The 15230-nt window shown below is 42.7% G+C and overlaps 2 protein-coding genes across 6 annotated transcripts; both read right to left on the bottom strand.

Annotated features, from left to right (window-relative positions):
* Nucleotides 1-798: 798 nt before the first annotated feature.
* On the bottom strand, nucleotides 799-5402 carry LOC109737416 (protein WHAT'S THIS FACTOR 1, chloroplastic). 4 transcript variants are annotated; one of them, XM_073508797.1, is made up of 3 exons: nucleotides 3970-5402; nucleotides 3723-3830; nucleotides 799-901 (listed from the first exon to the last, which is right to left on the bottom strand). In XM_073508797.1, exon 1 carries the CDS (start codon nucleotides 5348-5350, stop codon nucleotides 4100-4102), a length of 1251 nt encoding a protein of 416 aa, XP_073364898.1. In that variant the 5' UTR covers nucleotides 5351-5402; the 3' UTR covers nucleotides 799-901; nucleotides 3723-3830; nucleotides 3970-4099. The 4 variants fall into 4 exon arrangements, with proteins under 4 accessions (XP_073364898.1, XP_073364897.1, XP_073364896.1 ...); XM_073508796.1 differs by having other exon boundaries at nucleotides 3723-3803; XM_073508795.1 differs by having other exon boundaries at nucleotides 3734-3803.
* A 1922-nt stretch (nucleotides 5403-7324) lies between these two features.
* Nucleotides 7325-14752, bottom strand: LOC109737414 (trafficking protein particle complex II-specific subunit 120 homolog). Of its 2 annotated transcripts, none has more exons than XM_020296548.4 (10): nucleotides 14247-14752; nucleotides 13471-13707; nucleotides 13218-13400; nucleotides 13024-13136; nucleotides 12511-12570; nucleotides 12043-12334; nucleotides 10917-11215; nucleotides 9246-10120; nucleotides 7883-8824; nucleotides 7325-7740 (listed from the first exon to the last, which is right to left on the bottom strand). In XM_020296548.4, exons 1-10 carry the CDS (start codon nucleotides 14658-14660, stop codon nucleotides 7520-7522), a joined length of 3636 nt encoding a protein of 1211 aa, XP_020152137.1. In that variant the 5' UTR covers nucleotides 14661-14752; the 3' UTR covers nucleotides 7325-7519. The 2 variants fall into 2 exon arrangements, with proteins under 2 accessions (XP_020152137.1, XP_020152138.1); XM_020296549.4 differs by having other exon boundaries at nucleotides 13507-13707; nucleotides 14247-14751.
* Between the last annotated feature and the right edge of the window lie 478 nt (nucleotides 14753-15230).

Here is a 15230-nt window from a genome sequence, read left to right as displayed (position 1 = left end):
AGAAGGTGAGGCTCACAAGGATCATCAAAGAGTTGAGTATCATATTGACCAACACTATGTGGTTCACCCACATGCGCAAAGGCACTAGCCTGCACCCACGCGCGCAACAAAAACACTTGATTTATTCGTTTTACAGGCTATGTGTGGATTGTTAAATTTTATTTGTCGTGGATCATGCTGGCTTATTGTTGAATGATCTGTGTGCATGGTTTGCATGGATTCGGGGAGGAGGAATGTGGGGTGTCGTTGCCCTGCGGACAGATGGGGCTTGGTCGGCTGTTGTCCGTGGACAAATTGGGCCAAATTTGATGTTTATGGTTGGAGATGCTCTTATGTGTCACAGAAAAGTATTGCTACAACATAATTTAGCGAGTACCGAGGATAACCAATTACCAATCATAATAGGAAGCTCAGCTAATGAATAATGGGTTAAATCTTGTATCTTGTGGAACTCTATTTGGTTGTCGATTAAAGCATTATCATACTTTACCAGCCTTGTTCGCCTCGTTTCCTTAAGACATTAAAGAGTCTATAATGCCTGGAAATAGCGAAGCTCACACTTTTCCTCCACAAGAATTTTGTAACATAACTGTGTATACAGAATCAGAAAAATCCAGATAAGAGTAGACTTAAAATATTAAGAGTAAGAATATGATGTAGCTTGGATTTTAACGCAACAGATAGATCATAAGTGACAATGGCAATTGGCAACAAGCAAACTTACCTTTTAATGGCATACATAAATGTTCCTTGAGTACAGAGTACATTTACAACACATAGTAGTCAGAGCTCAGTGTGAGAATGAGATGTTTATACCACTCTAATAGCTGATAAGGATTCCATCAATCCAGCGTAAACATCACACATTAGTAAAAAGCCGATGAAGTGATAGTTTTGGAACCTGTTTGAGGAAAATATCAGAAGGGATTCAGTTGAGGCAAAAGATGTTGAAGCAATCTTGTCCATTGCGCAAACATAATTATTAAATAGTTAATTGCAACAAATCATATTCAGAAACAAATGAAGTAGATAATGAAACGCTACAGATCAGAAGGTACTTTTAAGGTAAATTATGTGTCAAAAACAAACAACACTTTAGATAGCAAAGAGATCAAGCCATGCTCATGTGTTGGGCAACAGGGAATATCAGCAATTAAGAAAACCAAGTAAAGGAGTTGGTATATCTAAGTGAATGGCGGAGTTACCCGAAAAACATTATATTTTGGTATTGAAGCCCAGTCCCTCGTGGACTTATGCACAACCTCTGAAGTTTTAGGCGAGAAGTAATTCGGAGAATAACATGTCAGTCATTACTCCATCTTCTATCTTGTTCTCTCAGACTAAAAATGTGGAGATTGTCCATGTCTTTTTCAATTACGTTGGGAAAAACAAACTCTTATTCTAGCAAATTAAAACTAAACGCACTAAATGCTTATCAGAGGTGCATAAATCTGAATACTGATACCAAAATAATTTGAGTGAGTGCTCAGTTCTTCTTGCATCTTATTCTAGTGAACCGACTAAAAGCCTATCCTAGTTGCAGAATATGAATGCTAATACCAAAATACTTGAGTGCTCAGTTCTTCCATTAGGATCCATGCTATGCTATCAGATGCACTTTGTAATTTTAGAGGTAAAAAAAATGCCCGCCTGCAAGATGTAGTTACTAATTGGTGTTGCATATAGCTAAATAGACCAAAAGCTGATCAGATGGCAGAAATTTGAATGCCTATATGAAAATACTTTTGAGTGAGTGCTCAGTTCTTTCATTAGGTCCCATCTGCTGCGCTTGGCGCATGCTCCGATTACGCCAAACATCCGTGGGGCACAGCTTGCTCCCGACAGCCGCCAAGCCATGCCTTCACCCCCAGTTCTGCCACACCACCTTGGAGCATCGCCAGCCCACCTTCCCAGGCACCATCACCCGTCGTCCAACCTCCCTCCCTGGCCAGGGGAGGAGAGGGGTCCTGAATCTGGGCCTGCTCCTGGAGAGATGGAACAGGGGAGCTGGACTCTGCAGTGCTGGGCAAGAAGGTCCAGCAAGGCAGTCGATTGCACGAGGGCCAAGAGGAGCAGGTGAAGGTGGTGGTGAGGACGTCGGAGGTGGTGGTGGTGAGGACGTCGGAGGTGGTGGTGGTGAGGACGTCGGAGGTGGAGGTGGTGAGGACGTCGGAAGTGGTGGTGGATGGCGGCGGCTGCGGCTTGAAACGCCGGCCAGGGGGAGGGGGGGAGAGCAAACACGAAAGCAAGATAGCTGAAGGCTGCCTATCTTGCTGAAAAGCGGGGCCAGAACACTGTGGGGCCCAAGTGCCTGGGATGAAAGAGATGCTCATCCAGTAACAAAAACTTAGCTAGCCTGCTCAAGCTGTATGGTCCAGGTGGTTACACGTAACGATTTAAAAGTGCTTCTCACGGAGATGGCCTCAGGAGGCACCCAACAAGCCTGGCATAAACTTGGAGGAGATATCTACTGGGAAGTAAGAAATGAAACGAGACCAATTGTAAGCTTATGTTTACAATTAAAAGATGCACACCAAAACGGAGCCAGATTGATCAATCGAAAGCTGAGATAAGCTTACATTACAACATTAACATTTTTTGACTCAAGCAAAGCTATTTGCCAAGTTTAAACTTCAGGTAATGTGCAAGCATAGGGCTACTTGCATAATCCAGATGGAGCTACAAAGGTCTGTGGTCTTGAGCCTTTTAGGGCAGAAAATACAGGCCCACACAAGAAATTCAAATGTGTGATATATCATCTAATTTGTCATGTGAACAAACCATTGGAAATATTAACAATACTATCATGTGTAGAGTTTGTTCAATCTGACTCTGAACATAAGTCATTTACTATCTTGCAAGACAATACTTTATACTGCCCTAGTGTCACATCTGCCAAGTTGTTTTCAGGTAATGTGCAAGCATCGGGCTACTTGCATAATCCAGATGGAGCTACAAAAGTCTATGGTCTTGAGCCTTTGAGGGCAGAAAATATAGTCCCACTCGAGAAATTAAAATGTGTGATATATGTCATCTAATTTGTCACGTGTGCAAACCATTTGGTAATATTTAACATAACTATCATGTCTGGAGTTTGATCAATCTGACTATGAACATAAGTCATTTACTATCTTGCAAGACAATAGTTTATACCGCCCTCTAGTGTCACATTTGGTTTAACCACACGAACTTCCACTATGGGCTTGAATTTTGTCAAATGCGCCAATACTTACTCTATAAAATAACACCTGAATATGGTACACATCTACTTCCTTCCTTTTGGCCTTTCGAACTTGATTCAAAACTTAAGTCTTTGAATGATCCCAGTGTCACTTTTGCTTATGTGGTTCCAATTTAATCCCTCATAAATTTCACCAAGAATTGAACCTATATCTCTAGCATGAATTTATTTGGGAGGAAAAAGGGAGTTATATATATAAATGAAGGGTAACATTGGCATTTACCTACATCCTTAGTTCTTCTGGCTAACACTAAAATACCTACAATTTGGATTGGAGGAAACAGTAATCATCTAATGGAGCATGACAGCACTTTCATCCCAAGGAAAATTTGCATTGTATTGTGTCATATGTACCCTATAGAGCACAAACATATTCAGTCCTCAGATCTTTAACTATAAATATGTCCAATTATCTAAAGCACGGCATGACTAAAGCTTGTTATAGCGCAACAAAAAGGAAAGTTATCAGTTGTCGGCTTACGAAGAATATACTTGGATCAGAATGTTCCTATGGTTCCAAAACAGAAGCTGTTGTGTCCTCCCAGTCCAAAGGTGACTTAATCTGTCACAAAAACGGATCTCCTGAAAACTACTGACTGAAGACTTAAGTGGTAAATCATTGAAAACCCTGTCACCACATAACTCTTTCCAAAAAGGAAGATAAACCTACATTTCAGCATCATTTGAAAAACAAAGTGGTTCAAGATTAACCTCGTATTATTTATTACCTGCTAACTAAGCCATCTTCTTACTGGCTGCCTAATGACCACATTCGAATCTGTCAAAACATCCAATCTCCTTGCCACTGTTCTTTAGGTCACATTATCATAGAAGAATAACGAACATCACAACCACCACTCACAATGGCTCTCTTCCTTCTGATTCTACTTGTGCATAATCATATACTTCATCTTCCTCTGATCCCTCCATATCTCCCTCCTCAATATTTGTGTCAACTTTGGCACCCCTGTGAATGGCATTTGCCCTCTCTTTCTGCAGCATCTCATTCCTCCTCCTCAACTCCTCCAAATACTTCTTATGGCCCTCATCCATGATTGCCACGAACCTCTCCTTCAACTCAATCATAGGGTCCCTATCCACAAGCTCTCCATTTTCGTCATACGCCTCCCTCAATATCACCGTCTTAATGCCACCCTTCAACGAAACGTAGAATATCCCCGGGTGTCTTGTGAAGGCGTTAGAAAACGCATTCGATAGCCTAAACTCATCACAAAACTTCCCTATAATTGGCACCGCCATCCTCCTTTCTACTGACAAGGACAATACCTCATGTAAAACACCAATCAACCTCTTCTCTGCCTCTGGTGACGCCGGGTGAAGCCCGAAAGTGTCGGCATAGGGTGACACATACGGCAACTCAAGCCAATCCCTCACCCACTCCCTCATCTCCTTCTTGAGGTAGAACCCCTTTGGCAATTTGACTGTAAAGTTCGGCCTCGGCCGTATGCCAACAACATCGGCCTCCCTGTCCGCCCTCAATTCAATCGCGGACTTCGCGAGCCGGTCGTCCCAGGAGGTGAGCTCCAGGAACGCGTCGCCGGACGCGTCCGGCCCTGGGACGCCGACGAGGCGGAAGAGATCGGGGTGCCTCGGGACCAGCGAGACCAAGAAGTCGTCCGGGAGGCCGAAGACGCGCTTGGCAGCAGCAATCTTTGCGACCGGCAGCGCGCGCGTGGAGGACATCATGAGGAGCTTGGCGAGCCTGGAGGCGAGGAGCGGGGAGTGGGTGGCCTGGAGACGGGATGCGAATTCGAGGAAGGAGGCGAGCTGCGGGGACGGGGAGGCGACGGGGTCGGGGGGAGGGGAGACGGAGAGGAGCGTGGGGTACCGGCGGAGGAAGGTTGCGACGTGGACCGGGAGGCGGATGCGCTGGCGGCGCTTGGAAAGGTAGCGGAGGAGGAGGCGGCGGCCGGGGGAGAGGAGCACCTCGCGGACGAGGCGGGACGCTTGGTGGAAGCGCCGGTCGCGGTCGATGGACGCGTCCAGGGCCGCGTCCCGGCGCCACGGGACCTTCAAGGAAGATATGCAGCGGACCGGGGGGATGAAGCGGAGGCGGTGGGCGGCGGCGGCCGCCGCCCGGAGGAGCATTTGTCGTGGGGGGTTTACGGTGGTTTCGTGCGGGAAGGTAGGAGAGACCGAGAGAGTGAGGAACTTATTTCTAAACTAGTTATACGCTTCCCTGCCCAGTTTACGGACTTCTCAGGTACGTGTCTGAGGCAACTTCAAAAAGGAATTGGTTTAAAGGATTTATAGGAACTTTTGGAGGATAAGAATTCTTAGGAATTTTTCCTACATTGGTTGTTTGATTCATAGAATTGAATCCTATAGAAATGTTTATTCTAAGAAATCTGTTACATTTCATTAGAAAATCTCCATCCACTCCTCTTTCAAAGAACATTTCATTTTTGTGCAAAAATCCTGTATGATCTGATTGGACATGCCACTACAATCATGCATTTTCAAAAAAGGGAAGACGAAGGACATAGATTCACTAACTGAAAATGCCGGAAAGTAAGGATATAGATTCACTAAGGAGGCTTCAGTCAGAAAGCAAAAAAACAAATCTACATGTGGGCTATAGCCAATGGTTCTTATGAAATCCGTTGAATAAATAGGCTCCACTTTATCTGTTTAGTTCACGGGAATTTCATAGGAATCTTAGGTCATCTTTGAATTGAAGAAAAGTTCTAAAAAAAGTTAGGCCTCCTTTAATTTACTGAAATTTCGTAGGAATTTTACAGGATAGGACTTCTATAGGAAGTTCCCTTCTAGAGCCATTTTCGTTTGCTAATATACAATAATATATGTATACAAGATTGATTCACATCTTTCATATTTTAGAGGAAAGAAATTAACTTAGACTCGATGGAGAAAATCCTAGCGTGTGAACCAAATGAAATCTCTTTTCTAGTTCGTAATCATAGGATCTAAGATACATGTCATCTCACTTCTTATAGTTTTTATATTCCTATGAACTAAAGGAAGCCTTTAAGTGCTCTTATTGAAAAAAGTTGTGGAAGCCCTTGGGATCATAGGGTTGGGGTCACCAAATTCCATGAAATCCATTTATGTGCTCCACGTTCCATAGGAATTTAACACGATTTCAAACCTCATTTTAGGGCCTCTTTGGTTCGCTGGAATAGGAAAAAAGTGGGAATTGGATGTCATGTCATGTTGAATCCTAAAGGAATTAACAACACATGGGTTTATTGTAGATGTTTTGTTGCACCACAAAAAGGGGAAATTTTTCTGAAGGATTAGGTGTATATCATAGTTGGCATTTAAAACAGTGGAAATTCCCCATGAGCTCGAACCCAATAGGAAGTTCCCAATGAAATTGCATACAAAAAAATCTTATGGTTTTTGTTCCTACAAACCAAACATGCTACACAAGAAAAACTTCCAAGGAATACAACCCCGCAAAATTCCTATAAAATTCATTTGAACCACACAAACCTCTTCTGTGTTCTATAATCCTATAGGATTTCATGATACGTGACATCTAAATCTTACGTTTTCCTATTCATGTATTTTAAAGTTCCTGCTATCCAAAGAGATCTTTAGAGGATTATGTTCCTTAGGAATTTTTCCTATAGAGCTTGTGTGGTTTGTAGGAATATAAACCATAGGAATTATTCCTATGGTCTTCTTTGCTTGCAATCCAAAGGAAAATTTTAGGTCCAAGTACATGGAAATTTTCCTCTCCCTGACAACTATGACATGCATCTAATCTTATCTTCTATAAAAATAAAAGTTCCTGCATTTTAAATGTGGTGCAACCAAACAACTTCTATTACAGATTCTCATGTTTTCAGTTCCTATAGGATCAGTGTGACATGTCATCCTAATCATGTGTTTTTCCTATTATTGTTTTTTTAGAATCCAACATTTTTAGGTGGATGAAACTTTTCCTATGAGTTCAAATAAATCCCGTACAAAAGTCCCTATAGATTGCAATCCTGCGAATCATACAACCCATGTAGCAAAATTCTGAGAATTATAATCCTCCCAAAAAGAATAAAAATCCGTTGAATCAAAGAGCCTACGGGACAGCTAAGGGCATGTGTAAGTTCACCATATTAATCTTGGCGGATGCTTTTACACTGTACACAAACACAATTGTATTACAAAGGAAGCCTCCAAGTAGCTCAAATAAATCACAAGTGTACAGGGGAATAATGCTCTTGTACATGATCCTCACAGCTGCACATGTCATGGTGAAATCGCTGCCTCTAAACTACACCAAAACAGTGTTTGCTACTCTGTACCAACTACATGGATATGGAATGGGGATCCGCGGCATAGAATAGGTTCATCCGACGACTCTGCCTTTGCCCGAGCACGAAGAACATCCGTGGCATCAATTATAACAGAAGAAGATTGCAGCGAGTAGTCTCCAGGTACTAGGAAGTAGACAGAGAAAGGATGTATCACCTCCTGCAATGGTGGAACCTCCAACTGTATGTCGTTAAGAACACCTACACAGAAAAAGAAACTTGTCAGAGTAGAACAGATGCTGAATAATGTAAAAACGATACTATTCCTGAACACAGAAACTAAAACTCAAAACAGACCATGGTAAAGAAAGAAAATGGGCTATTATACAAATAAGTGGATTACCAGCCCAGAGGACGGTTGCACTGTTTTCTTCGAAGCAATTTTCTCCTGCAACATCTTTGCATGAAATGCTGAGGTTCATCTGAATAATTTCCTTCGTGTTGTTCCGAATTTGAACTTCCATATGGGTCATTTTATGAGCTGATATAGGATCTTTACACCTCAGAACATTCTCACCGGCAGATGGACCAACATTCTCAACAGTAGAATGGCTGGAATCATTAGCAGGCTTGGCATCCTTAGCAAGTCTAAAGCTAAATGTCAAGGGATCAGGCAACAATATGTCCAATATAGATGCTTGTAATGCTGCCTGAATAGCATCTTTGATATTCAGCTCACCGGAGCTATTTCTCCCAGAATTCCACCTCACTTTTATTTTTGAAATCAAGTTGCTGATAGAAGCGTTCAACTCTGCCTTGGCATTCTTTTCTGCTATGGTGGCCACTTTGGACCCAAGTTGCTCATCGCTTCCGTTTTCCTTTACAAAGAAGGAAGCATCAAGAACAGGTAATTTGAAGTGCTCAAGTGGTATGAGAACCCTGGCAGAATAGTCACGGTCAATTCTGGTTTTGTGACAGGCCACATCAGCAGTGTTATCTTCTGGAACAATAGTCCCATCCAAATGGACAGAAACATCGACATCAAAAACAACATCCGTAGGGTTGAAAAGCTCTAGTTCCAGAAGGCGGAGGCCCCAACTTCCTTTATAGGGATCAATCTTCAATAAGCTAATGTCATTATGCAACATATTACTTTCATCACTTATATTATCTTTTCCACTGACATGTCGCAAGTGTGCTTCACTAAACCGGGCAGGTATTTCCATGGATAACAGGCGTGCTCTTACCAGGCGCATGCCCTGTACAACACAGATATTTAATGGAACAGCAAGGCGTCTTCCAGGTGGGAGAGAAACCTCACCATTACCTTTGGCCGCTGAAGGACCTGGAGTAACAGAAAGTATAAATTTAGTCTCAAACCAAACCATGAAACAAAAGTTATGAGGATATCTACAACAGGTCACAATGACAAATCTTCTCCACATGCCATCTGTATATGTTCACAGTAGTAAAGTGGTAGGTCAATGGTAAACATGGTTGCTAATTTAAGGAAGCAAGCACTACAAAGAAAACATCAAATCAAGGTTGTTCGCCCATAACAAGTGACAGAGGGAAACTAGCAATTACATGGATTTACTTGTTTATATCATGCCTTAGTCATTTGGTGAGGACGATTTATGTGTTCTGATGGTATATAAAGTAGTATGAGTGCACTGGAGTGGCAAGATGTTCATTTGAGTAATTTTGATTTCACACATATTAAAGGATGACAGAGAATATAGAAGATTTAAAATCCTGCAACCCACCAGCGTAGTGAATATTCAAGAAGGGATTGATTCCTTCTCTTGCTATTCTCCTTGGATTTGCAGGAGATCTGCTGCCATCTGCTTCCAAATCTGTCAAGCTAAGATGCCAGGCTCTTAGTGTCACTTTAAATGTAACTTCTCCACCTGGTTTTATCGGAAGTGCAGACTTCCATGTATTATGGGCAATTGAAATAACAGAATCCTGGTTCTTCCCGGATAATGCAATATTTGCTTCTTCAACTGGCACAGTTCCAGCATTTGTCAGCGTAATTAAAACATCGCGAATTTCACCTTCATATAGAAGAATAGAACCATCTCCACCCACAACGTTGGCAACTAATAAAGGAAGGGGAGGAACAATAGAAATGCTGGGGAAGTTAACACTCTTAAACTTGCTAGAGCCACAGCATCTGAAAGGATCAGAAAGAACAAGCCCTTGTGCAGCTCCAAGGAGCAAACTGTCAACCTCTTTGAATAGGTGTTCTGTAATAACACCAAAACTGTGGACAATGCACCCAGGAATCGATACTTGTCCAACCTTTGTTGGAATTCCAGATAGCAGAACCAATTTGGAGGTGTTTGGTGGAAGATTAACAGTAACCGGAAAGGCATCAAAATTTCCTGAATGAACAGAGAGGTAAATGCTCTCAACAACTAAGTCAAAGCTGCAGGGGTTTGCTAACTCTATCATAACTTGGACTGGTTCTCCAACAATCCAATTTATCTCTTGTTTGCTAGTCCCAGATGTGCCCCCCTTGGTGAAAGGTGTATAAATAAAAGGCCCAGAAGGACCGGCACCAATCCACCACTCCTTTTTATGTGGGTTGCGCTTTACTATGTCTCTTTGTGAAGGATGAAATGGTAAAGAATGTAACCTGAAAAAACAAGGAAATGAAAATAAGTCATCGAAAACATATAAACAAGCAGATTTTGTCAGAAGCTTCTTTCTGAAACAGATGACATTTTTGGAAAGTGTACTCCCACTTTGTTATCTTTGACAACTAGCAATATAGAGCTTCTTTCTGAAACAGATGACATTTTTGGGAAATGTACTCCAACTTTTCTATCTTTGATGACATACAGCAAAGTAATTAGGTTGACTAGGTGAAAATGGTCCCGTTAGAGCTGTCGTGAACAATACTTTCATAATATAATATTTTTATTATTATTACTAGTATGTTAATAAAAAAGTAACGGCCAAAGTTGCATATTGGAGATCATGCCCATGTCCAAAAACTGCATCAATTTACAAACGAACGTAGTAGTACTTATATCACTCAGGCTCTTTTTGGCATTGTGGTGGATTATGATAATCACATTGTCTAACCAGATTTTGCGTATTCTATCATTTGTTTAACCAACTTTTTGATACTCATGCGGTAATGTTTCCGCAGCAGATTACTAAGTTCATCACATCACAGTTCAGCAAGCCTCGTTCTTGTTACGCGAACCATGGATTAAGAGTCCAAGGACTAGTCAAGATTAGTCTATAGACTAGTCTATGAGTCTCAACTCCAGGGCCGACTACACTTCAGTGTCGACTAGTCTGAGTCGCAACTTCAGTGTCGGACTAGTGTCGATTAGTCTACGAGTTTCAACCTCGGAACAACTCGTCAACTCGTAAACCTTGTCGCGAACATGATAATACGAGAAAAACGATAAGTAACATGCCTGATAAAAGGAAGACATGGGTCGGCACAACGTGTGCCCCAAGGAAGCCTGTCAGCAGAGTTTGAAAGAGAGCTTGCCAGCCCACTCTGACCAGCTGGGGTGATGAGCGGGTAAAATGATCGAAGAAGACGAGCCGCGGCACTCCATGACGTGAGGGGATCCGCAGCGCGGATTGAAGACATCAATATCTCTCTTAGAACAACCATTTGAAGGGTACTCCATTGCGACTCAAACAATGACACAACAGACTGAGGGTGCGCTTTTCCAGAATCGGCATTGCTGTTGCTGGCACCGAGTTCCTTAAACAAACAAGGGGTTGCCAAGAAAACCATAAATACAACAGTTTGGTACATGGCATTGCCAATAAATTTAAACTAAGAAATTAACTGATCAAAATATCAGGATAGTAAACATGGTCAGCTGTTTTAACATGTGGTTACGACAAGGATATCTAAATAGTCAAGGAAAGGTGTGTCTGTTTAATAGTACTTGTTAGCATCAGTTTTATAATCCGCATATATTTTCCTAGTCAACGCTGTGTTTATTCTAATAAGCTAACTACAAATTATATTTTCATAGTCCACATTAATCCTACCTCAACCAAAGAACAAGATGATAAAAGAGAATACAAGTTAATAAAGGAAAGTGTTAAAGACGCTGCAATCAACTCTCAGCTGACTTGGCAAAGTGTACTTCCATCATAAAGAATGAAAGAAGCTGCAATCAACTCTCAGCTGACTTAGCAGAGTTTATTTCCATTTTACATTTCTAGAGATGCAAACTTGGAACCTTTAGGGTACCCTCTGACCCTTCTTAGTTCAACCAAATGAACTAAATTTTCAAAAATGATGTGAATTCTGAAAATTTAGTTCATTTAGTTGAACTAAGTAGGGTTGAAGGGTACCCTGAAGGTTCCAAATTTGCATCCCTATATATTTCTATCAGGATACAGCAAAATTTTGAAGTTGGCAGGGTTTAAACTAAGAGCAAAGCAGCAGCCAAGAAATAAAAAAGGAAGGTATGTTAGAGAAGTTGAAAATAACCTACTACAAATACACAATGCAGTAAACATAATAAATAACAATTAATCAATCCTCAGCATACTACGAGTAAGTAACAAACTCACCTTCAGTGAAGCATGATCAGGTTTGCTAGTCTTCCTGCTTTGAACATGGTATGCATTTGTAGTCATCGTTAGAACCTGCATAGCACTCATAGCAGCATATGCATTGTCTTGCTGAAGGTACAACTGTGCAACTTGTCTTGAAAAAAATGCTGCCTTGCGTTTATACCCAAGAGAGCCAAATAGTCGCGCAATTTCAATATATAGTATCAACCGGTCACTGGCATCAATTAGAGCCTTGGCGCCATCTGCAGCACCCATTAATAAATCTGACACCTCCTTGGCAACTTCACGTCTAATAAAGAAAGACATATCATTTTAATCAATAGTTTTATCCTAAGCACAGAATACATCATTCCATAATAGAGAATTAGAGATATCCGGTTTGCTCATTCCATAAGAATTAACTGCAAATCAGTCGCAAGAAAAGTAAACTGGCTATGCAACTCATAGCTAAATGGGACAGCTCACCTGCACAAATATCTTGCCAACTTCAATGCAGCTTCAAGCTCAAAGCTCACAGGTGAAACTCTAAACAAGACATACAGCTCAGTGTTAGTGTGTTAAGTAAAATCACCAAGTAAAGAGCTCAATATAACATGCAACTGTTGGACCAGTTTCCAGTGTTGATGGAATATTAGTAAATACTACTCTAATAAACGAGCAAAAATAGGAAAGAAGGATAGAACAGAGAAACACTTTTTGAAGCCATCATGAATTTGTCGAAACCAGACAAAAAATAATGGCCAACTTTTTTTCAAAATAGCAAATGCCCTGGTGAAATAAATGAATAACTTTTTTGTATGGTTCCTTCAATGTATCAGCAGATCATAAAATACAAGACAATGAAAGTACTAAAATCTTCTCATATGTAACTCGTGAAAAGCAAAAGGGGTTCACTTTATGTAGAATGTAATAACTAAAAGCAAGATGTTTGTACATAGAAATTGTTAAATTAAGAAAGATAACACGCCAATTCAATACCTTTGAGCATTATCTTGTAAAGTTGCTCTTCTGTACAGCTGGATAATGGTATAATAACGATACTTCACTTCATCTTCCAAAACAGGATCACTTTGGCCCATCATCCTATCAACCTGATTAATGCCACAAAATCAGCCCCTAAACAGCTATAAGAATGCTGTGAATTTCCAAAACTCGTAGGCATGAACACTCACCACTAATGCGCAGACACTACCTTCGAGTGCCCCAGCATGCCAGAATACATCCCCTGTCAATCTTGCAAGATCTATTGCTGTGGTGTAGTGTGCATTAGCATCAGCAGGTGATCCAGCCAATAAGCAATAATCTCCTATTATCTTTTGTGCACGGCCCAGCCTTCTTTTTTTGGCCTTGATCACCTAGAAAATATAGAAGTATATTGGCTTATATAAGCAATAGAATAGCGAGTCATTTACATCATCAACATACACTGGTCAAAATACTCGGAACACCTAAAGTATGAACCTCCTCTGAGCCAAGACTGGTTTGTGAGTCCAAAGGTGTCTTTAAAATAGTTCCTGTGGATTCTGCACGTAAGACCCATTTCTCAAACTCCATCAACAATGAAGCGGCAAGATCTTGGATCATTGTAAGCATATGAAGTTCCAGTGATTTCTGATCGGAAGGAGGGAACATAATAATGCCATCCTTCCTTTCCTCTAGCAACTACAAAAGACAACAATGCAAATATCAGTTAAAGTAGAGCAAGAAGCGGTAAAAAAAAGGCAAGACTAGAAGGGTCATCACAACACTGGTGCAATCAGTAAAGTTTTAATTACACAGACCGACAATTCAAATCAACACTATATATCCTGCCTCTGGAGTAGTAAATAATGTCATTCCTTCCATCTCGGTTAACTGGGTAAGTTCCAGGTGTCTTGGAATGGTTTTTTTTAGCATGGTGATTCCACCCTGGGTGGCTTGGGTCTTGAAATGCTAGTGGGATAAAATTAGACAATCGAACTAATTACCATCCCTCGAGCTAGAATTGGTGTATATTAGTTCATAAGTGTGGATTGCATGATCACTTAGATCTCGGGTCAGTTTAATTGTAATAGCCAAAGAGCAAGAGCCATAGGAATACTCGCCCGGTAGAGCGACTAGCAACCAAATGATGAACTGGATCACCCAGATGGGCGGCTGCTGAGCTGCGTGTGTCGATACAAACGACGTCTGGGAAGAGATGCGATCGGGGCAGGCAGTACCTGCGCGTCGGTGGGGCAGAAGGCGAAGCAGCGGCTGGCGAGCGAGGAGGGGTAGGTGCGCGCGGCGTCGAGGAAGTCGGCGGCGACCCTGGCGAGGTCCGGGGAGGAGGGGAGGTGGCAGATGCCGACGACGGCGAGCACCTTGCGCGAGGACTGGAAGTCCTCCCAGGGCGAGGGCACGCAGCCGCCGAGCACGAACTTGAGGCGGAGGCAGCCCGTGTCCCAGGGCTGGTGCGAGAAGGGGCTCTTCTGGTGCTCCGAGTAGTAGGGGCGCAGCGAGGCGAGGTCGACGCGCGCGTGCTCCGCCACCAGCGCCGCGTAGTCCCGCAGGCACTGCGGCGGGATCGGCCCGCCCACCGGCAGCACCGCCACCCGGATGGCCGACCCGGACTCGATGCTCAGCCCGGGCTCCATTGGGGAGGGGGAGGGGGAGAGGGAGAGCTCGAGATCTGACGACGGAGCAGGTCGTGTGTCGGGGAGGTGGAGAAGGGAACAGAAATGTTTGCGCTGTCAGGCGAGATTTGATCCGTCGATCTAACTCGCCTCTCTGGGCCGCGACTGGAGGAGCTAGCGCTCTTGTCGGGCCATTCTCGGTTGAATCTGCCACTGGCCCAGCCAGCCGAAAGCTTCTCACAGGGGCCCTGGGTCAATTCGGCTCACTGCCCCAACAAAACATAGTGAAGTGCTCGATGTCGAGGTGTGTCTGGGCATTAGCTGACTGAGAGGTGGTCGACCATATTCACTCTACTAGAGAGCTAAACGCAAAGAGCTGGATTCTATCAATGATTGAGACTCTGCCACACAAACATCTCACGGAGATGGTTGTCACGCTCTGGTCGATTTGGTCAGCTCGTCGGAAGGCAATCCATGAAGGTATATTACAGAGTCCGCATGCTATCCATTCATTTGTGCTGAATCTTATTACAGAGCTGGAGGCGCTGAGAAGGCCGGATACAGACAAGGTTGCACCGAGTAGGGCAGGTG

This window comes from Aegilops tauschii, chromosome 2 (genome assembly GCF_002575655.3).
Source record: "Aegilops tauschii subsp. strangulata cultivar AL8/78 chromosome 2, Aet v6.0, whole genome shotgun sequence".
Lineage (NCBI taxonomy): Eukaryota > Viridiplantae > Streptophyta > Magnoliopsida > Poales > Poaceae > Aegilops > Aegilops tauschii.
Note: the sequence above shows the minus strand (reverse complement) of the source record. Positions and strands in the feature narration are given on the sequence as shown.

What these genes read in the sequence shown, in the direction of transcription:
- LOC109737416 (XM_073508797.1), bottom strand. Translation starts at nt 5,350, where the DNA reads ATGCTCCTCCGGGCGGCGGCCGCCGCCGCCCACCGCCTCCGCTTCATC.
- LOC109737414 (XM_020296548.4), bottom strand. Translation starts at nt 14,660, where the DNA reads ATGGAGCCCGGGCTGAGCATCGAGTCCGGGTCGGCCATCCGGGTGGCG. An exon ending in CTTGAATATTCACTACGCTG is followed by an intron (nt 8,825 to 9,245) that starts GTGGGTTGCAGG and finishes CTGTTACTCCAG; the next exon opens with GTCCTTCAGCGGCCAAAGGT. An exon ending in TGCAACCGTCCTCTGGGCTG is followed by an intron (nt 7,741 to 7,882) that starts GTAATCCACTTA and finishes TTTTCTGTGTAG; the next exon opens with GTGTTCTTAACGACATACAG.